Source organism: Dipodomys merriami, unplaced genomic scaffold, assembly GCF_024711535.1.
Source record: "Dipodomys merriami isolate MVZ:Mamm:240054 unplaced genomic scaffold, mDipMer1.0.p SCAF_22, whole genome shotgun sequence".
NCBI lineage: Eukaryota > Metazoa > Chordata > Mammalia > Rodentia > Heteromyidae > Dipodomys > Dipodomys merriami.
In genome coordinates, this window is record NW_027203604.1 from 15,533,225 (window position 1) to 15,551,199 (window position 17,975).

A 17,975-nucleotide genomic window follows, 5' to 3' on the forward strand; every position below is an offset into this window, starting at 1 on the left:
CTCCACTTGTGGGGTCCTCTGTGTATGTGTTAGCACCATAGGACTCAGAGACCTCCTACCTCTCCCCTTCCATGGGGACCCTCTTCCCCATTCTCCTCAGTTCCTGTCAGAGCCAAGATGTGTCGCCATGGAAACTGCTTGGCAAACGCTGGCAGGGAGAGGCAGCCAACAGCCGCTCAAGCTATCCAGCTCCCAGCGCCCATTTGAGTGACACTGTGGAACGGCAAGAGCCGGCACGCCCGGTTGAGTGTGGCACGTGTGTGGTGAGTGAGGGCTCAGGGTGGGTCAGAGCTGATCCAGGCATGCGTGCTTCCGTGTGCATGTGTGTGCATGCATGGATATGCAGGCCGTGCGTGCATGTGCATGTGTGAGCGCAGGGGGGCAGTGTCTGTGTGCATGTGGCAGGGGTGCTGAGTGTGTGCAGAGGGGAACATGGCTGACATGGCACTGTGTGGCCAGCCATCTACTTTGGCTCTGTGCTGAGGTGGCCACGGCCACTGTCCCTGCCTGCTGCATGCAGCTCCAGGCCGAAGACAACCGCTGACCAGGTAATTCTACAAGTGTGCATGGGTGGGCATGACCGGGGGGCTTCTGGGAGGAGGCAGCAGCTGGGCATGAAGCCTCCATTGGGGTGGGTGTGGTCCCAGCAGAGGAGAGGGGACGGGGCTGCCAGGCACAGGGGAGGGGAGGGGAGGGCTGGGCAGCAGCGGCTGCCGGAGCATGGCCTCATTCCAGTTTAGGGAGCCATTTGGGGGTGGTGGGGTACCAGGAAGGGATGACATCTTTGAGGCTGGGAATCTAGGAGCTGGGAAGAAGTGGGGAGGGTATAAGGAGGCAAAGGTGTGGCTAGTCAAGACAGGTTGTGGAAGGCTGGGGCTCCAGGAAGCAGGTGACATCTAAGGGGGCAATCAGGGGCCCAGGGCTCCGGCCTCAGGGCTGCAGGGAATCAGAAGTGGCTAGGGCTGGCTGATCGGATGCCCGTTGGCTACGTGGGGTGCACGGGTGACAGAGGAGGTCCTGGGGTGAGGAGGCTTCTGGGGCCGGAACATGGATGGAGAAGGTTCAGTTGCGTGGGGTCTCTCCAGGCTTGGGGGACAGGCTCTGTTGGTGCCCAGCACAGCAGGGTGCCCAGGCCACAGGCTCCGAGCCTCCTCCACAGCCAGCCTGGCTTGTTCTCAGTGGTCTACAGGTGCCATCCTGCCACACCCTGGCTGGCAGAGTGCCAGGGCGATGTACTGGTTACTGGGGCTCCATCACTGGGGCTGTAGGATCAGCTCCCGGTGGCCCAGAGCTGAGGGAAACCCCACAGGACAGGCGATGGGCAGAAGGGGGCACGAGGACCCTGCCCAGGGGCCCAGATTTCTTTTTTCTTCTTGAGCAGCAACAGGTGGGTGTTGTCCCAGCCTGTGACTGCACACAGTCAGAAGAGTGGGCAGAAGGAGGGAGGCTGTGGTGGAGAGAGCAGGTTGGGGGGGAGCGATGCAGGAGAGAGACAGATAAACACAAAGAGACACACAGACTGAGGTAGGGATAGAGTTGCACAGAGCCCCTCCCCAACCAGCCAGCCTTGGCTGAGCCCCAGGGAGCCCCAACAGACACTTCCTTTTACTTTCTGTTATTGATGGTAGCCCCCCTGCAGCCATGTGGCAAACAATGTAAGGGCCTGTGTGTGTGTGTGTGTGTGTGTGTGTGTGTGTGTGTGTGTGTGTGTGTGTGTGTGTGTGTCACACACCCCCAGCTGCTCCCTGGAAGGAACAAGACCTTTCAGAGCTGGGAACCTGGGGTGAATACTAATCTGACAGCTCAAAGGGCAGCCTCCCGGGCTGGGAGCTGGCTGCTGGCCCCAGCAGGCAGGCATGATGCACTCTGTGTCCAGAGGCTTCTCTGTTCCCTGTGCAGGCTTCAGAAGGGTCCTCAGCTGCCCCAGGATGGGCTGGGGGTAGGACTGGAGATCCAGGGGGCTGGGGTCTCTATACCCAGCAAAGCCAGCACTGGCCAGGCCCCCATGGCCTCTAGGATGAGGACTCCTGAGAAGTGTGAAGCCCATTCATTCCAGGGACAGCTGCTCCAACCAGTGGGCCAAGGAGGCCTGGGGAAACTGAGGCACAACTATGGAGTTGGAGGAGGTCTTGAAGCTGTGTGAGGGAGGCTGGCTGTCCATCACACTCACAAACACACACACACACACACACACACACACACACACACACAGGCCCCGTCCATAACACACACACACACACACACACACACAGGCCCCAGCCTTTCCCGGCCACTACTGCTCCCAGGCGGCCACAGTGCAGGCTGGGAGCCCCCTCCAGCCATCCCCAGCCTCTGGCCTTTGTTCCAAGCCCTTGACTCCCCCCATCTCAGTGGCCCCCATCTGTTCTGGGGCTGCATCCCACACCCTCTCCTCAGCACCCATCCAGCTGTTCCAGCTGCCCCTGGGCCCCGCTAGCCCAGCCTTTTGCTCACACCAACCTGATCCAGCCTTTCGTCCTAGCTTGAGCCCATGGAACTCCTGTCCCAAAGTCCAGCACCTGGTAGCACAAGCAGTGTTTGCTGAGTGAATGGCTGCCCGAGTCTGAGGACCCACCGTGTGCCTAGACCATTCCTATGTTGTTTTTATTCCCTTCTCATCCCTAACCTCCACATGGTTTTTATTTGATCTTTTTGTTGATTGTGGGGCTTGAACTCAGGACCTAGGTGCTATCCCTGAGCTCTTTTTGCCCAAGGCTAGTGTTCTACCATCTTGAACCACAATTCCACTTCTGGTTTTCTGGAGGCTCATTGGAAATCAGAGTCTCCTGGACTTTTCCTGCTTGGGCTGGCTATGAACCACAATCCTCCAATCTCAGCCTCCTGAGTAGCTGGGATGACAGGCGTGAGCACCAAGTCCCAGCTTCTCACAGGGTTTTTCTAATGCTTCCAGCCCCATGACTCAGGGCTGTACCCCACAGGTCTTGCCAGCTGACCCCCACAGGGCCATTGTTCATGTAGATTTCCAAGTTCACGTGCCAGGCCTCTAGCTTGCGGAGGTGTGCAGCAGTTTCTGCCTCAGTGGCTCCTGTCCTGCTCAGCTGTGGGAGGCAGGCGGGGTGGGTGTTTAGCAACTCCTCTTTAATAACTAGTTAGAAGACAGAATAAGGGTTCTGGGTTTGCTGTCCCAACAGAAGTGTCCCCGTCAGATGCATAGCATTGTCAAGCCAGAATCTATTTGTAGACATTTATCCCAGAGGGGGAAAATCACCAGTTGCCTGTGGCAAGATGTGTGAGACAACGTTGCTTATCACAGTGATGATAATTGTGAGAAACTGGGAAACCAAAATATCCCAAGTCGGGAGATTCATCCATGAAGCAAAGCATGGTGCCAGCTGCCGGGCAAGGCTGCCGCCGCCTGCAGACCATTCCCAGGAGGCTCCAAGGGCCACAGCTAGGGAAGAGTGGACCCTGTGGGATGCTCTTAAAAGATTCAAGCCAGGCTGGGAATGTGGCTCAGTGGTAGAGTGCTTGTCTAGCATATAAAGCCCTAGGTTCAATTCCTCAGTACCACATACACAGAAAAGGCTGGAAGTGGTGCTGTGGCTCAAGTGGTAGAGTGCTAGCCTTGAGTTAAAGAAGCTAAGAAACAGTGCCCAGACCCTGAGTTCAAGCCTCAGGACTCCCCCCCCCAAAAAAATAGTTAAACCAGGCACCAGCAGCTGGCTCACATCTATAATTCTAGCCACGCAGGAGGCTGAGATCTGAGGATCATGGTATAAAGCTAGCCCTGGCAGGAAAGTCTGTGAAATTCTTGTCTCCAGTGAATAACTGGAAAATGGGAAGTAAAGCTGTGGCTCCAATTGCTGAGTGTTAACTTTGAGCAAAAAGAGCTCAAGGACAGCACCCAGGCCCTGAGTTCAAGCCCCAGACCTGACAAAAGAAAAATATTTAATCTCAGCATGATGGTTAGTGCCTGTAATCCCGGCTCCTCAGAAGGCATGGTTTGGAGAAGAACATCCCAGCTTTGTTCCTGGGACAAAAGCATGAGACCCTATCTGAAAAATAAAAAGCACAAGGGACTGTAGGTGTGGCTTCAAGCTCTGAGTTCAAATTCCAATACTGCACAAACAGAATAAAACTAAGCCGGGCTGGGCGCAGTCTCCACACTGAGCTGGGTGATGGTAGCCTCTGGGGGAGGGAGGGGCTGTCTCCTCCAAGATGCCTGCCCTGTCCTGGCCCACCCAGCACTCCAGGTCGCATGGGCACAGAAACAGAGCCCAGTGGCCTAAGAGTTCACAGCCTTAAACCTTGCGCCGTGTCAGGTCTGTGCCCGTGACTGTGAAGGAGAGAACCACCATTCTTTTTACTTTATTATTATGTTTTTGGTGATTTGAACTCAGGGCCTCATGCTTGCTAGGCAGGTGCCCTACCCCTTGAGCCATACCTCCACATCTTTATGCTCCTGTTATTTTGGGGGCTACAGCATCACATTTGTGCCTGAGGTCCGGCTTGGACCACAAGCCTCCAATTTCTACTTCCCGCCTCACTGAGATGACAGGCATACCACACCATGCCCAGCTTGCTGGTTAGGATGAGGCTGGGAGGAAGAGGAGGATCCTCACCAACTTTGTGCTTGGAATCGGCTTCAAACTGTGACCCTCTGGACCTTCACCCTGCTGAGTGGCCAGGTGTGGCCACTGTGCCCAGCCCCACTCACCACTTTGCCACCCGCAAGATGTCCCCAGGACCTTGGGTGGGCTGGTAGGCCCTGGTGTGGCCCCCACATCCCATCTCCCCACCTCCCATCCCTGTACCACCTCTGCTGTTACAAGAATTTGAGGTGCAGGGGGCCATTGTTAAAGGCCTTTCACTGGCCACTGACCGTGACTTGTGTCTCCAGGGGAGGGACAGGGACAGCGGATCCCCAGGTCACGTCTCCAGGGATGGGAAGAGATCAGAGCCTCAGGAGGTCAGGGCGGCTCCTGGGGGCCAGTAGGGCCCAGCATGGAGAGAAGAATGTTCCAGAAGAGGAACAGGAACACAGTCAGGTGTGTTGGAAAAGCTCTGCCTCAGGTCTGCCACTGGGGTCTCCCTGCCCACCTTGTGGGAACACAGGTTGGTCATTTCCTGGCAGGAGGCCCTCCCAGGGAGCAGGTAGAACTCCTGGCCTGGTCATGGCTTGGCGGGTCTGGTTGCCTTTCCTAGGAGCCAGTGATGACAGGGCCGGGCTGCTGTCCTCTGCCAGCGACCCTGCTAGCAGGGCCTGGGCCTGGGCTTCTCAAGGGCAGCTTGCATTTACCTTTGCCACTGGCTTGGTTTTTAGTGAAGTTCTCCCCAGCGCCCCACCCCACCCCCTTGCACTTTGGCCCAGATCCTGCCTGGGGCCCTGCCTCCACCTCCCACCCTCATCACCTCACCTCTCCACAGCTGACTGTGGGAATCCAGAGGACTTCCTGGGGGCGGTGCCAGTGGATGTGTTGATCTCGGTGTTGGGGTGCCTGGCAGGCAAGCCCCAGAAGACTTAGTGCACCAGCCCAGGGGCAGACCCAAAGGAGCACAGCACCCCACTGCCCCCACCCCTTCATTCCCCCACCCCGTGTGCCTCCCAGGCTGGGGATGCTGTGACTGTGGGCGCAGGCAGAGGGCGGTGGAGGGCAGGGCCAGGTGCCCGGGAAGGAAGGTGCAGAGACCCCTGACTCTAGGGGGTGCTCCTTCCCAGCACGTGTGTTGGAGGCGTCATTGCCCACCAGGTAACCAAGGAGATGGGGCTCTGGGAAGAGGGGATGGGGTGCGGCACGGGGGTGGAGGCAAGCCTGGCATGGGGGGTGCCCAGTATGGAAAAAAGGGGGAACTGGGGAGAGATTTTGCATAGGTGACCTCAATTTTATAAGCCTGCCGGGCTGTGAAACTCACCAGTTCAGTTCTATCCTGTGGGGAAGGAAATCTGCCGGAGCTCCGGCAGGGGTGTGTGTGTGGGGGCACACAGGAGGCTGGGGTCCGAGCCTCAGTTTCCCCTGTTGTGCCCTCTGAGCTCCTCCCAGGGGCTGCGTGGGGCTTCTGGGAGGGTTGGGCGCCAGCTCTGAGCGGCAAGGTTGCAGCTGCTGGGGGTGGTTGCAGGTGAGTTCACCATGACAACAATGGGGTCCTCGCCTAAAGGTGGCATCTGTGGGGTCAGAGGGAGGAGAGCGAGGAGGGCAAGCTGGTGCCAGGGCGCTGCTCCACCTGGGCGATGACCTATGAGCCTCTTGATCTGCATTGGGGTCATCTGGGAGGAAGAGCCAGGTTAAGGACTTCTCTTGGGCCAAACAGAGGTGGGGGGCAGGGACAGAGGAAGGGAAGGGGCACCCACTATTAGACCACTGTATTAGCAGCAGGTCCAAAGTGCCCCGACCCCTGCCCCCCATCTCTGTATAAACCTTTAAGTATGCTCAGAGTTGGGGTCCAGGGTGTGGTGTGATGTTGAAACCAGGCTCCGTTGCTTCTCAGCTGTGTGACGGAGGCCACGTCACTTGGTGTCTCTGAGCCTCAGTTTCCTCTGTGGCAGATTGAAGGTGGCTGCAGGTGCCCTGGTAATAGCTCACTTGCAAGGGATGGGCAGATCTTAGCAGGACTGGGTGACAGTCAGGGCTGCTGCTGCTGTTTGTTTAATAATTTGTTTATTGCTGTTATGAAGGTGATGTGCAGGGGGGTTACAGTTACATAAATCAGTGAGTACATCTTTTTTTTTTTTTTGGTTGGTCCTGGCTGGGGCTTGAACTCTAGGCCTGGGTGCTGTCCCTCAGCTCTTCAGCTCAAGGCGAGCGCTCTACCACTTGAGCCACAGCACCACTTCCGGTTTTCTAGTGGTTTATTGGAGATAAGAGTCTCATGGACTTTCCTGCCCCGGCTGGCTTTGATCCGTGATCTCAGTTCTCAGCCTCCTGAGTAGGATTACAGGCGTGAGCCACCAGCGCCCGGCAATGAGGACATTTCTTTTTGAGCAGTGTGGCTGCTTCCCTTGCTCTCTCTGTTTCTCCCTCTGCTCTCCACCCATGTGTTGTATAGTTCATTTTCCACAGGGTGGCTGGTGAGTGCCACGGCTGCTTGTGTTTGCCCATTGTTCCTTGGAGGCTTTTTGGGGAGCTTCTGTCTTCACCTGGATGGTGGATTGGCAGAGTGGGTGGGGAGCCCTCTCTGAGAATGCCCAGGAGCTGGCTTGTGGGGCTGGAAGACGTGAGTCTTTTGGGGGGGTCAGTTGTGGGGCCTGGGCGCTGTCCCTGAGCTCTTTTGCTCAAGGCTAGCACTCTTAACACTTTGAACCACTGCTCCACTTGCAGTTTTCTGGTGGTTAATAGATAAGAGATAAGAGTCTTACAGACTTTTCTGCCAAGGCTGGCTTCCAACTGTGATCCTCAGATCTCAGCCTTCCTGAGTAGCTAGATGACAGGCGTGAGCCACTGGTGCCAGCTCATTTTCTTTTTTCTTTCTTTCTTTCTTTCTTTCTTTCTTTCTTTCTTTCTTTCTTTCTTTCTTTCTTTCTTTCTTTCTTTCTTTCCCTTCCTTCCTTCCTTCCTTCCTTCCTTCCTTCCTTCCTTCCTTCCTTCCTTCCTTCCTTCCTTCCTTCCTTCCTCCCTCCCTCCCTCCCTCCCTCCCTCCCTCCCTTCCTTCCTTTCTTTATTTTTGTTAGTCATGGGGCCTGAACTCTGGGCCTGGGCACTGTCCCTCAGCTCTTCAGCTCAAGGCTAGTGCTCTACCACTTGAGCCACAGCACCACTTCTGGCTTTTTCTGCTTTATGTGGTACTGAGGAATCGAACCCAGGGCTTCAAGTGTACAAGGCAAGTGCTCTACCACTGAGCCACCTTCCCAGCCCTGCCCAATTCTTTTTAAATTTGTGTTTTCATTGCTACATACTCATTTGGTTTGCTTTTTTCAGCTGTAGCATTCCCACTTGAGCCATACTTCCAGCCTGGCATCCTGCAGAGGGTTCTTCCTGGACTGGCTTTGAACTTCCATTCTCCAAATCTCAGCCTCCTGAGTAGCTGGGATTACAGACGTGAGCCCCCAGCACTGGGGTCCCAGAGTTTCCTCAAAGGAAGTCATGTCTTAGGAGACAGTGGTGCACAAACCCCTAAAAGAGACTGTCACTCTCGTGTCCAGTGCGAGCTTGCAAAGCCAGTCTTCAGGCTGCTTTGGGAGGTGGTCTTGCCTCTGGTGTCTGTGGGTGTCGAGGCGTGCTCTGCTCTAAGCCCTGGGCTCCCGGGCTGCCTGGCTGTGTTGTGTCTCTGCCTTGGCCTTGTGGCTCTGTGTGCGCACCAGGGCTCAGCCTGTTCCAGTGAAAGCACAGCCCTCCTGGGAGGAGGATGGACCACGGGGGCCCCGGAGGTGAAGACAAAGCTGCTATCTCCTCTGGGAGTGTCTAGTGTGGCTCTCCAGGACCACGAGACGCCATGACAGTGGTGGCTGGTGGAGTGGGGGGCTTTCCACTCTTGGGTTTTATACGTTTATGTATTTGTACTCTAAGATAAAACCAGACTAGGGCCGGGTGCCTCAGCTCATATCTGTAATCCTAGCTAGGCAGGAGGCTGAGATCTGAGGATCACAATTCAAAGCCAGCCCAGGCAGGAAACTCAGTGAGACTCCTATCTCCAATGAACCATCAAAAACCCAGAAGTGGCACTGTGGCTCAAGTACACACGCACACACACACACACACACACACACACGCACACACACACACACGCGCACACACACACACACACACACACACACACACACACACACACACACGAGATGGGCTTGGAGATGGGGGGCTCTGCCTGTTCCAAGGCAGCTCGGGACGGCTGGGATATGGAGGCCGGGCCACGTGGGGAGGCGTCGAGAGCAGCCACAGGTGCTGCTGACAGCACCGGGACAGAAATAGGCTGGTGAGCTACACTGGGAGTCAGGTGCTCAGGGCAGCAGGCCAGGGGCTGGATCCTCCCCTCCCCTCCCCTCCCCTCCCCTCCCCTCCCCTCCCCTCCCCTCCCCTCCCCTCCCCTCCCCTCCCCTCCCCTCCCCTCCCCTCCCCTCCCCTCCCCTCCCCTCCCCTCCCCTCCCTTCCCCTTCCTCCTCTCCTCTGCAGAAAGCAGACAGCACCCCATCACTGTCCCTGGGAGGAAACAGGTGTGAGGGGATGAAGGGCAGAGGGCAGAGTTCACAGCAGCATCTGCGTGGAGGGTATTAGAGTGGTGGTCATTGGGTCACCGTGAGGGTGAACTCTGCTGTCCCCTGCCCCCTGCCCCCCCTCCCACCTCCCATGACTGAGTGGAGGCCCAGATCATTCCTGGGTGAGTCTGAGGGGTTTTGATCAGTAATAGGACTGGGGTTCAGTAAAGCAGGCTGTGGGGGGCACCTTCTGGGCCCTGGCCCCCAGGGCCTGAGAAAAGTGGAGAGTAAAGGAGGTTGGCCTTGTCCTCTCGTCCTCCTCTTCTCCCACCTCTGCCCAAGGCGGGCAGTCTCACTCACCTCCTGTGTCCCAGAGGAGACCGGGCTGCAGATCTGCCCTCAGGGGGGATCACGGGATGTTTCCTTGTCAGTGTGGGGATTGAGCTCAGGACCTGGGCACTGTCCCTGAGCTCTTTTGCTCAAGGCAAGTGCTCTACCACTTTGAGCCACAGCACCACTTTTGTTTTTCTGGTGGTTAATTGGAGATAAGAGTCTCACAGGGCTGGGAAGGTGGCTCAGTGGTAGAGTGCTTGCCTTGAATGCCTGAGGCCCTGGGTTCGATTCCTCAGCACCACATAAGCAGAGAAAAAAAGCCAGAAGTGGTGCTGTGGCTCAAGTGATAGAGCGCTAGCTTTGAGGTGAAGAGCTGAGGGACAGCGCCCAGACCCAGAGTTCAGGCCCACGACTGGACCCTCCCCCACCCCTAAAAAAATAAAGTAAAATAAAAGAGTCTCACAGACTTTCTTGCCCAAGTTGGCTTCAAAACCTGATCCCCAGATCTCAGCCTCCCGAGTAGCTAGGATTACAGGTGTGAGCCACTGGTGTCTGGAGTTTTTATCTTAATGTTTTGATTTTGCTTTAGAAATCCTGGGGTCTGAATTCAGGACCTCACACTTAGTAGGCAAGCACTCTACCATTTAAGCCATGCCCCCAGCCCTTTTTTGCTTTTAATTATTTTTTCAAATGGTCTCAAGTTGTTGTTGGTGGTGGTATTTACTTTCTTTCTTTTTTTAAAAATTGGTCCCAGGGCTTGAACTCTGGGCCTGGGCGCTGTCCCTCAGCTCTTTAGCTCAAAGCTAGCACTCTACCACTTGGCCATAGCACCACTTCTGGTTTTCTGGTGGTTTACTGGAGATAAGAGTCTCACAGACTTTCCTGTCCAGGCTGGCTTTGAACGGTGATCCTCAGATCTCAGCCTCCTGAGTAGCCAGGATTAGGTATGAGCCACCAGCGCCCGGCATGTTGTTGGTCTTTATAATGATGATCCTGGGGCTTGAACTCAAGGCCTGAGCACTGTCCCTGAGCTTTTTTGCATAAGGCTAGTGCTCTATCACTTGAGCCACAGCTCTGCTTCCAGCTTTTTGGTGTTTCATTGTAGATAATATATGTCTCATGGACTTTCCTACCTGGGCTGGCTTCCAATTTCGGTCCTCAGGTCTCAGCCTCCTGAGTAGCTAGGATTTTAGGTGTGAGCCACCAGTGCCCAGATAGTCTCCAGATTTTGTCAGCACAAGTCTCCTACCTACTCCTCACACATAGCTGGGATTACAGGTGTGAACCACTAGGATTGACTTGTTCTTTGAGATGAGATCTCACTAAATGGAGCTACAATCCTTCCATCTCTGCCTCCCAAGTAGGCTGGGATTATAAATGTGTACCTCTATTCCCAGTCTTCTGACCTCGGGGAAATTTTTTCACTTCTTGCTGCCAGAAGTTTGGCCCTTTATTCCTTCACTAGAAACTGGGGTTTTCATCCTGTTGAATACAGCACTATTGTCCTGAGTACGCCAGGTGGGAACAGGAGTTAAGAAGTGCCCTGCTGTCTAGTGGTGGGCATTAGGGTGGTCAGCATCTGGGAATAGGCTCAGACCGTAAAGAACCCACAGTTACCTAACAAGGAGCCCCTGTGTCCTTGGCATTAAAGTGATGGTGGCAGGTGTGTGTGTGTGTGTGTGTGTGTGTGTGTGTGTGTGTGTGTGTGTGAGAGAGAGAGAGAGAGAGAGAGAGAGAGACAGAGAGACAGAGAGACACAGAGAGAGAGAGACACAGAGAGAGAGACAGAGAGAGAGAGATGTCAGGATTTGAACTCAGGGCCTCACACTCTGCTTTCTTGGTCAGGGCTGGTGCTCTGTCACCTGTTATGCCTCCAGTCCAGCTTTTGGCTGGTTGACTGGAGGTAGAATCTCTTGGACTTTTCTGCTTGGGCCAGCTCTGGTTCTCAGTCCCCTAAGTGGCTGGGATGGCAGGTGTGAGTTGCGTCTTCTATTTATTGGTGACGGAGGGGGGACTCCACGTTTCTGGGGAGATGCTTTAACTGGCTGCGGGGGGCATTTCCCCATCTAGGAATCTTTGTGGAAGAGACATGGGCACCTGTGCGCTGTGGTGACATGGGACAGCCGTGGAAGATGGCACAAGCTTGGTGTGGCGGTTCCCACCTGTGAGCTCAGCCATGGGTCGCCTGGGTAGAGCAACAGCCTGACATCTGCTCAGGTAAAATCCCAAGACCTCATCTGGAAAATAACCAAGGTTTTGTTGTTGTTTTTTAAAAAAGCCTTGGGTGTGGGTCAGTGGTTAGAGCCCTTGCCTAGCAAACCTAAAGTCCTGAGTTCGAATCCCTCCAGTGCCACACACACACACATACATACATACGCCCTCTGTCAGCCGGGGCGAAGTCCTGTCCTGGGGTAGCTGTCCCTTCTGTGTCAGGGCAGGCCTGCGGTGCCCAGCAGTGACCCTGCCCTGGGTGTCCCTGTAGGTGTCCATAGGCCTGCAGGTGCCCAGACCGCTCCTCGTCTCGCCTTGCCCATCCAGTGCCAGGCAGAGCTGGGTGCCAGTCCTCTGGGAGCCACCAGCAACCACTCTCAGCCTGAAGGAAAGTTCTAGAAGCAGTGGTGGCCAGACCCCAGGAGGTTCATGGGCAGCGAGAGGGGCACCCCCCAGCCTACCATGCTGCCGTGTAGACCGGCCCAGGAGTTCAGCTTTGGGCCCCGGGCCCTGAAGGACGCCCTGGTCTCCAGCGACAAGGCCCTGCAGCAGCGGTACGCCTCGGCCTTCTCCCCAGCCGAGAGGCTCTTCCTGGCTGAGGCCTACAACCCCCGGAGGACCCTCTTCCGCCCGCTGCTCATCCACTCTGCCTTCGACTGGCTCCTGAGCCGCCCGGAAGCCCCTGAGGACTTCCAGACCTTCCATGCCTCCCTGCAGCACCGCAAGCCTGGCCCAGCCCGGAAGCACATTTACCTGCAGCCCATAGGTACAGGGGTGGTGGGGGGAGAGGGGAGGGAGGGGAAGCGGGGGCAGTGGAACAGTGGAAGTCCCAGCGTCCCAGCCTCCTGTGCACTAGGCAGGAAGCCAAGCCACACAAGTGCTGCCTGCTGCCAGTGTCTGTGGTTCTGCCCACATCTGTCAAACCCAAGTGGGGCGTGGTGGCTCATGCCTATAATCTCAGCTACTCAGGAGGCAGAGGTAAGAGAATGGAAGTCTGAGTCTCAAGCAAAAATCTAGGATTCCTTTTTGAAAAATGAACTGAATGTGAGTAATAGGGCTTGGGGATATGGCTCAGCAGTAGAGAGCCTGCCTAGCAAGTGCAAGTTGCTGAGTTCAAACCCCAGTACCGACAGAAACAGAACTCTCACCTTCCCGTGGTGCTGTATGCTTTACAAAGGCTGCTTCCTCTGGGAGGTGGGCTCTTGAGGGTAAGATCGGCCCATTTCATAGGCAAGGAAACAGGCTGGGGGAGGTGGCAGGCCTTGCCTGGTCCCTGGGTAGAGGCAGGATTTGAATGTAGGTCTACCTAGTCGGTCATGGAGAAGACTTAGGAACCAACACCATGGCGTCCCCTGGGGCTAGGGGCAGCTCAGCCAGGTGCTGGGGGGTGGGGAGGAGAGGGCGGGCAGCATCGGGCCTCATGGCCACCTGCTGGCATGGCACCGTGCAATACACCAGAAGGAGGCCAGGCTTTGGTCCCTGCTGGCCTTCCCGGCGCCCAGGGAGTATGCGCTGCACATGGACAGGCATTGATTCCTGTCCTTGCCACTGGCCAGTGTTGGACAGGGCTCCCTAGGGGGTGGTCACCGGCAGGGCCAGGGGCCTAGTGGGGCTGATGGGGGTGGCCGTGTCCGCAGATCTGAGTGAGGGGCTGGGGCACCCCCTGCTGGAGCAGCTGCGGAGCTGCGCGGAAGCTTTCTTCCTGGGCCTGCGGGTCACCTGCCTGCCCTCCGTAGCCGCGGCCACCATCCACTGCTCCTCGCGGCCCAGCCAGGACTCCGAAGGGCTCCAGCTCCACACAGGTGGGTGGTGAGGGGTGGGCCAGGGGGAATGCCTGGGGGAGGGGGCACACAGCAAGGTGGAGCCTTTGAAATATCCCCCCTCTTCCTGTGTGGTCCACAGCTACTGAGCCCCGTCCCCTCAGCGGTGAGGGGACCAGGCTAGGGACACTGGGGGCTTTGAATGGGAATCTTGAAGTCCCCCCTCCTTCCTTCCTCTGTGGGCCTCCCGGCTGTGTGTCAAGGCAGGTCATGCCCTGAGCAAAGCTCCTCGGAAGACTGTCCTCTCCTGGTGATCCATGTCCTCCCTGTCCTGTTCCCAGCCACCGCCCCCCTTCCTCCTCACCCCACAGCACACCTGCAGGTTTCTGGGTCACCTGCAGGTCCCAGGGCCCAGAGGGAGCCCCCTGGCTGCTTGTGCCCTCATCCTGTGGCCCAGCTCTCCTGACCACGAGGAAACTGAGGCCTGCAGAGAGCTCCTCACTTGTGGGGTCCTGGACCCCAAACCTTGTAGCCCAGGGTGAAGAGGCCAGCTTCTGCTGCCGGCTTCTTTGCAGATGGCCTCCTGTCTTTTCTGAAGAGCACCAAGCCAGAGGATGCTCTGTGTGTGCTGGGCCTCACGCTGGCTGACCTATACCCCCATGACACCTGGACCTTCACCTTTGGCAAGTTCCTTCCGGGGCAAGGTGAGCTGGGGACCTGCAACCCTCCCTGGGAGGGGGTCCCTGAAGGCAGAGTCCCGGAGAGAGTGACATGCATGTGCCAACAGCCACATGAACTGGACACCCTTTTCCTGGCCAATAGGCTATTCCCTAGCCTTGGCTTCTGCCCTAAGATGGCCTTCCTGGGGTCATGGACATGGGCGGACAGACCATGGGTAGCATCTGGACACCGGCTTGTCCTCAGGCCTCAGCCAGGGGCGGGAGAGGAAGGGAGACAGCTTCTGAGGCCCCTCTTCCCACCCCTCTGCAGAAGTGGGCATCTGCAGCTTTGCCAGGTTCTCCGAGTTCCCGGGGCCCAGCACCCCTGAGGCTGCCACAGGCCAGGGGGCAGCAGATGGCCCTGAGGCCTCTCCGCAGGACAGTGGTGGAAGCCTGGGTGTGGCGCAGTGCTGCAAGGTGGGTGTGGGGAGGGGGGGAGGAAGGGGGTGGAAGGATGTGGGGGTAGGGTGGGACTGGCCTCTCGGAGCCCTCACACTAGAGTGGGGAAACTGAGGCTCAGAGATGACACCTTTTTTCCCCAAGGCCACACAGCTCCGAAGCGAGAGGGCTGGAGGCCTGAGTTTCCCCAGAACTGTCAGGGGGTGCCCAGACCTCTTCCCAGGGGTCCAGGGCTTCTGGGTCAGTGTAGTCATGGCTGCAAGGCTAGGTGTCTCCCCCCCTGCCCCCCCCCCCCCAGGTCGCCTGTCACGAGCTTTGCCACCTCCTGGGCCTGGGCAGCTGCCGCTGGCTGCACTGCCTCATGCAGGGGGCGCTCAGCCTGGATGAGGCCCTGCGGCGGCCCCCCGACCTCTGCCCCATCTGCCTGAGGAAGCTGCAGCACGTCCTGGGCTTCAGGCTTGTGGACAGGTACAAGGTGAGCCCCGCCTGGGGGAGAGGATCAGGGCTTGAGGCCTCCTGCCTGGGTCCCCCCAGCAGCAGGCACACCCCAGCCTGTCTGTCAAGGTGGGAGGACTGAGAATGGTGACATGGAGAGACGTGCAGGTGCCCGTGGGCATCTCCTTCGGTTTCGTCACCCTGTGCCTGGTGACCCCCAGGCCGCCCAGAAGCAGGGCAGCCCCCTGGCAGGACAGAGAGGGAACTGGAACAGCTGAGCAGCTGTGTGTGCTGCCCTCTGCTGGCGGCTGGTGGCATGGCAGTCCTTCCTTAGGGACAGAGAGATGGTTGAAAACTGGCGAGTGGTGGCCGTTTGTCCACCTTTGGCTGAACAAAACGTTTTCATGGAAGTCACAAGACCTAGCAGTGGGAAAACCAGACATAGAGAGGGAGCTTCCTGTGTTCAAGGCTCAGCTCCTGCAGTTCTGGGGTCCCCTTATCCCCCCACAGGCCTTCGGGAGGGGTGGGCTCTTGGGTATATCCTTGTCGCCTGGAGAGTTGGGGAGGTCAGGAAGTGAGGCTGAGACAGAAAGTGCGGGACAGCTGTGTCCTGCTGGAGACTCCCTTCCCCCACCCTTTCTTTCTGTCAGTTGTGCACTGTCCCCGAGCTCTTTTGCTCAAGGCTAGTGTTTTACCAGTTTGAGCCACAGCTCCACTTCTGGTTTTCTGGTGGTTCATTGGAGATAGGAGTCTCCTGGACTTTCCTGCCTGGGCAGGCCTTGAATTGTGATCCTTAGATCTCTGCCTCCCTAGTAGCTAGGATTATAGGCATGAGCCACCAGCACCTGGCTTTAAAATGATAACTCTAAAAGATAAACTTTCTCTAGTTTCACTGGGAGGAATGGCTGGGCAAACCACTTGCTGAGCTCCTGAAAGGCAAGCAAATGCTCCAAGGAGCTGGCTTACCCAGCCCTGCCACGGCCAGGGGCCGGTCTGCAGAAGCGCTGGGCAGAAGGGCCCTGTGGCCCCAGCTGGCACTTGTCTGAGCGAGGGTGGCTGGGACCTTAGACAAGTGGCAATCTGAGCGGCCTCAGCCCGCGTCTCTCCCCCTCAGCGACTCTACGCCTGGACCCGGGCAGCAGCAGCGGGGCCGTGGCCCGGCCCGGAGGCTGGAGAGTGGTCCGCGTCAGAGGACACGCTGCCCTTCAGTGCTGATTCAGGCCTGTGCTGCGACAGCGACTCAGAGCAAGTCACCAGCCTGTCGGAGCCCCTGACCCCTGACGTGTGGGGTCACGCCTTCCCCGAGGGGCCCGAGGATGGGCTGGGCTCCCTGGCAACGTCGGAAGCTGTGCCGAGGCTGAGGGGCCCCGAGGAGGACCTGGAGGAGCACGGGCAGTGGCTGGCCGCGTGTATCCAGGCCCTGGAGCGGGAGGCCACGGAGGATGACCTGGCGCAGGTGGACAGAGCTGTGGATGCCATGGGCCGCTGGGAGCTGTTCACTGGGCAGCTCCCAGCCACCAGGCAGGCGCAGCCCTGTGGCAGGGACAGCCCAGGGCTGCGCAAGGTCCTGGGGGATAAGTTGTCCTCCCTCAGAAGGCGGCTGAGCACGCGCAGAGTCCCCAAGGCGGGGACCTCCCCCTGTGGCTGGGAGGGAGCGGAGAATTAGGGCACAAGGACTGTCTCACACAGACATTTGTCCCCAGCCACCCAGCAGGGCTAAAAGGAGAGACCCCAGAGCTGGAGGGCTCCTTGAGGTCCGGTGCCTACCTGCTTGCTTCAAAGCACAGCTGGATTCAAGGCACAGTGGTGGTGGCAGCCTGAGGCCCATGGGTACCCGTTATTTACAGCTGGGGTCTGAGAGCCTGTCCAGACTCTGCAATGTCCAGGGTGGACACAGGCCCCTCGCTGGGGATGCAATGGGTTTTGTTCCTACTGATTCATCCACACACATGGAATTACTTGGTGGTGTACATGGTGTTCTGATCTGAGCACGGCATGGGGGTCCCCTCAGGGGCTCCCCATTTCTTTTGTGCTGATACTGGGGCTTGAACTCAGGGCTTTATGTTTTTTTTTTTTTCTTTGGTTGTGGGGCTTGAACTCTGGGCCTGGGTGCTGTCCCTCAGCTCTTCTGCTCAAGGCGAGTGCTCTACCACTTGAGCCACAGCACCATTTCTGGTTTTCTGGTGATTTCTTGGAGGTAAGAGTCTCATGGACTTTCCTGCCTGGGCTGGCTTTGAACTGCAGTCCTCAGATCTCAGTCTCCGTAGTAGCTGGGATTACAGGCGTGAGCCACCTGTGCCCGGCAGGCTTTATGCTCTTGTTCAGCTTTTTTTTTTCTTTCCAAACTCTTGGCTGGTGCTCTACCCCTTGAGCCATGCTTCTATCCTGGGTTCTTGCTGGTTAATTGGAGATAAGAGTCTCTCAGATTATTCTGCTCAGGCTGACTTTGAATAGAGGTCCTCAGATCTCAGCCTCCTGAGCAGCTGGGATGACAGGTGTGAGCCACAGATGCCGGGCAAGAGTGTGGGCTTTTTAAAAAAGCAATAAAAGTCCCAAGTTGATCTTAGAGTTTTGTCATCTGTTCGCCTGCTGCTGGGAGCCCTGGGATGTGGGGGAGCAGGCCTAGTTTTCTGGGACTTGTTGGGTTATTTTCCTCATCGTGGATGGCTGAGCTGGAGCTCTGAATATTTCAGGGTGGGCTACATGTCATGCACAGCTAGTCATGTGACAGGTGCACGCAGTCCATGTGGGCAGGGATCAAGGCCCAGGCTTGTCAGAGCAGCACGTGGGGGACCCTCATGGGAGAGGCAAGTGATGAGCTCTGCACCCCATTTTCCAGGTATGGGTCGGGGAGGTGGGCCTTTGGATGAGGAGCCCCCACCCCTCAAGGGTTCAAAAACACAGTTGGCCAAAGGCTATTGCCAAAGCCATGAATCTGAATTTAGATTCCACTCAGTTCAAAGGCATTTATTTCTAGAATTTTCCAGGGCCATGGCCCACATGCAGAAGGTGTAT

The 17,975-nt window shown here is 57.1% G+C and overlaps 1 protein-coding gene across 3 annotated transcripts; it reads left to right on the forward strand.

Annotated features, from left to right (window-relative positions):
• The first annotated feature begins 201 nt into the window (after positions 1–201).
• Amz1 (archaelysin family metallopeptidase 1) lies at positions 202–17,483 on the forward strand. 3 transcript variants are annotated; one of them, XM_070033094.1, is made up of 8 exons: positions 202–263; positions 11,507–11,653; positions 11,919–12,413; positions 13,285–13,449; positions 13,983–14,111; positions 14,398–14,543; positions 14,824–15,000; positions 16,075–17,483. In XM_070033094.1, exons 3-8 carry the CDS (start codon positions 12,077–12,079, stop codon positions 16,624–16,626), a joined length of 1,506 nt encoding a protein of 501 aa, XP_069889195.1. In that variant the 5' UTR covers positions 202–263; positions 11,507–11,653; positions 11,919–12,076; the 3' UTR covers positions 16,627–17,483. The 3 variants fall into 3 exon arrangements, with proteins under 3 accessions (XP_069889195.1, XP_069889194.1, XP_069889196.1); XM_070033093.1 differs by lacking the exon at positions 202–263 and adding an exon at positions 280–548; XM_070033095.1 differs by lacking the exon at positions 202–263 and adding an exon at positions 280–548 and having other exon boundaries at positions 11,975–12,413.
• The last annotated feature ends 492 nt before the right edge of the window (positions 17,484–17,975 follow it).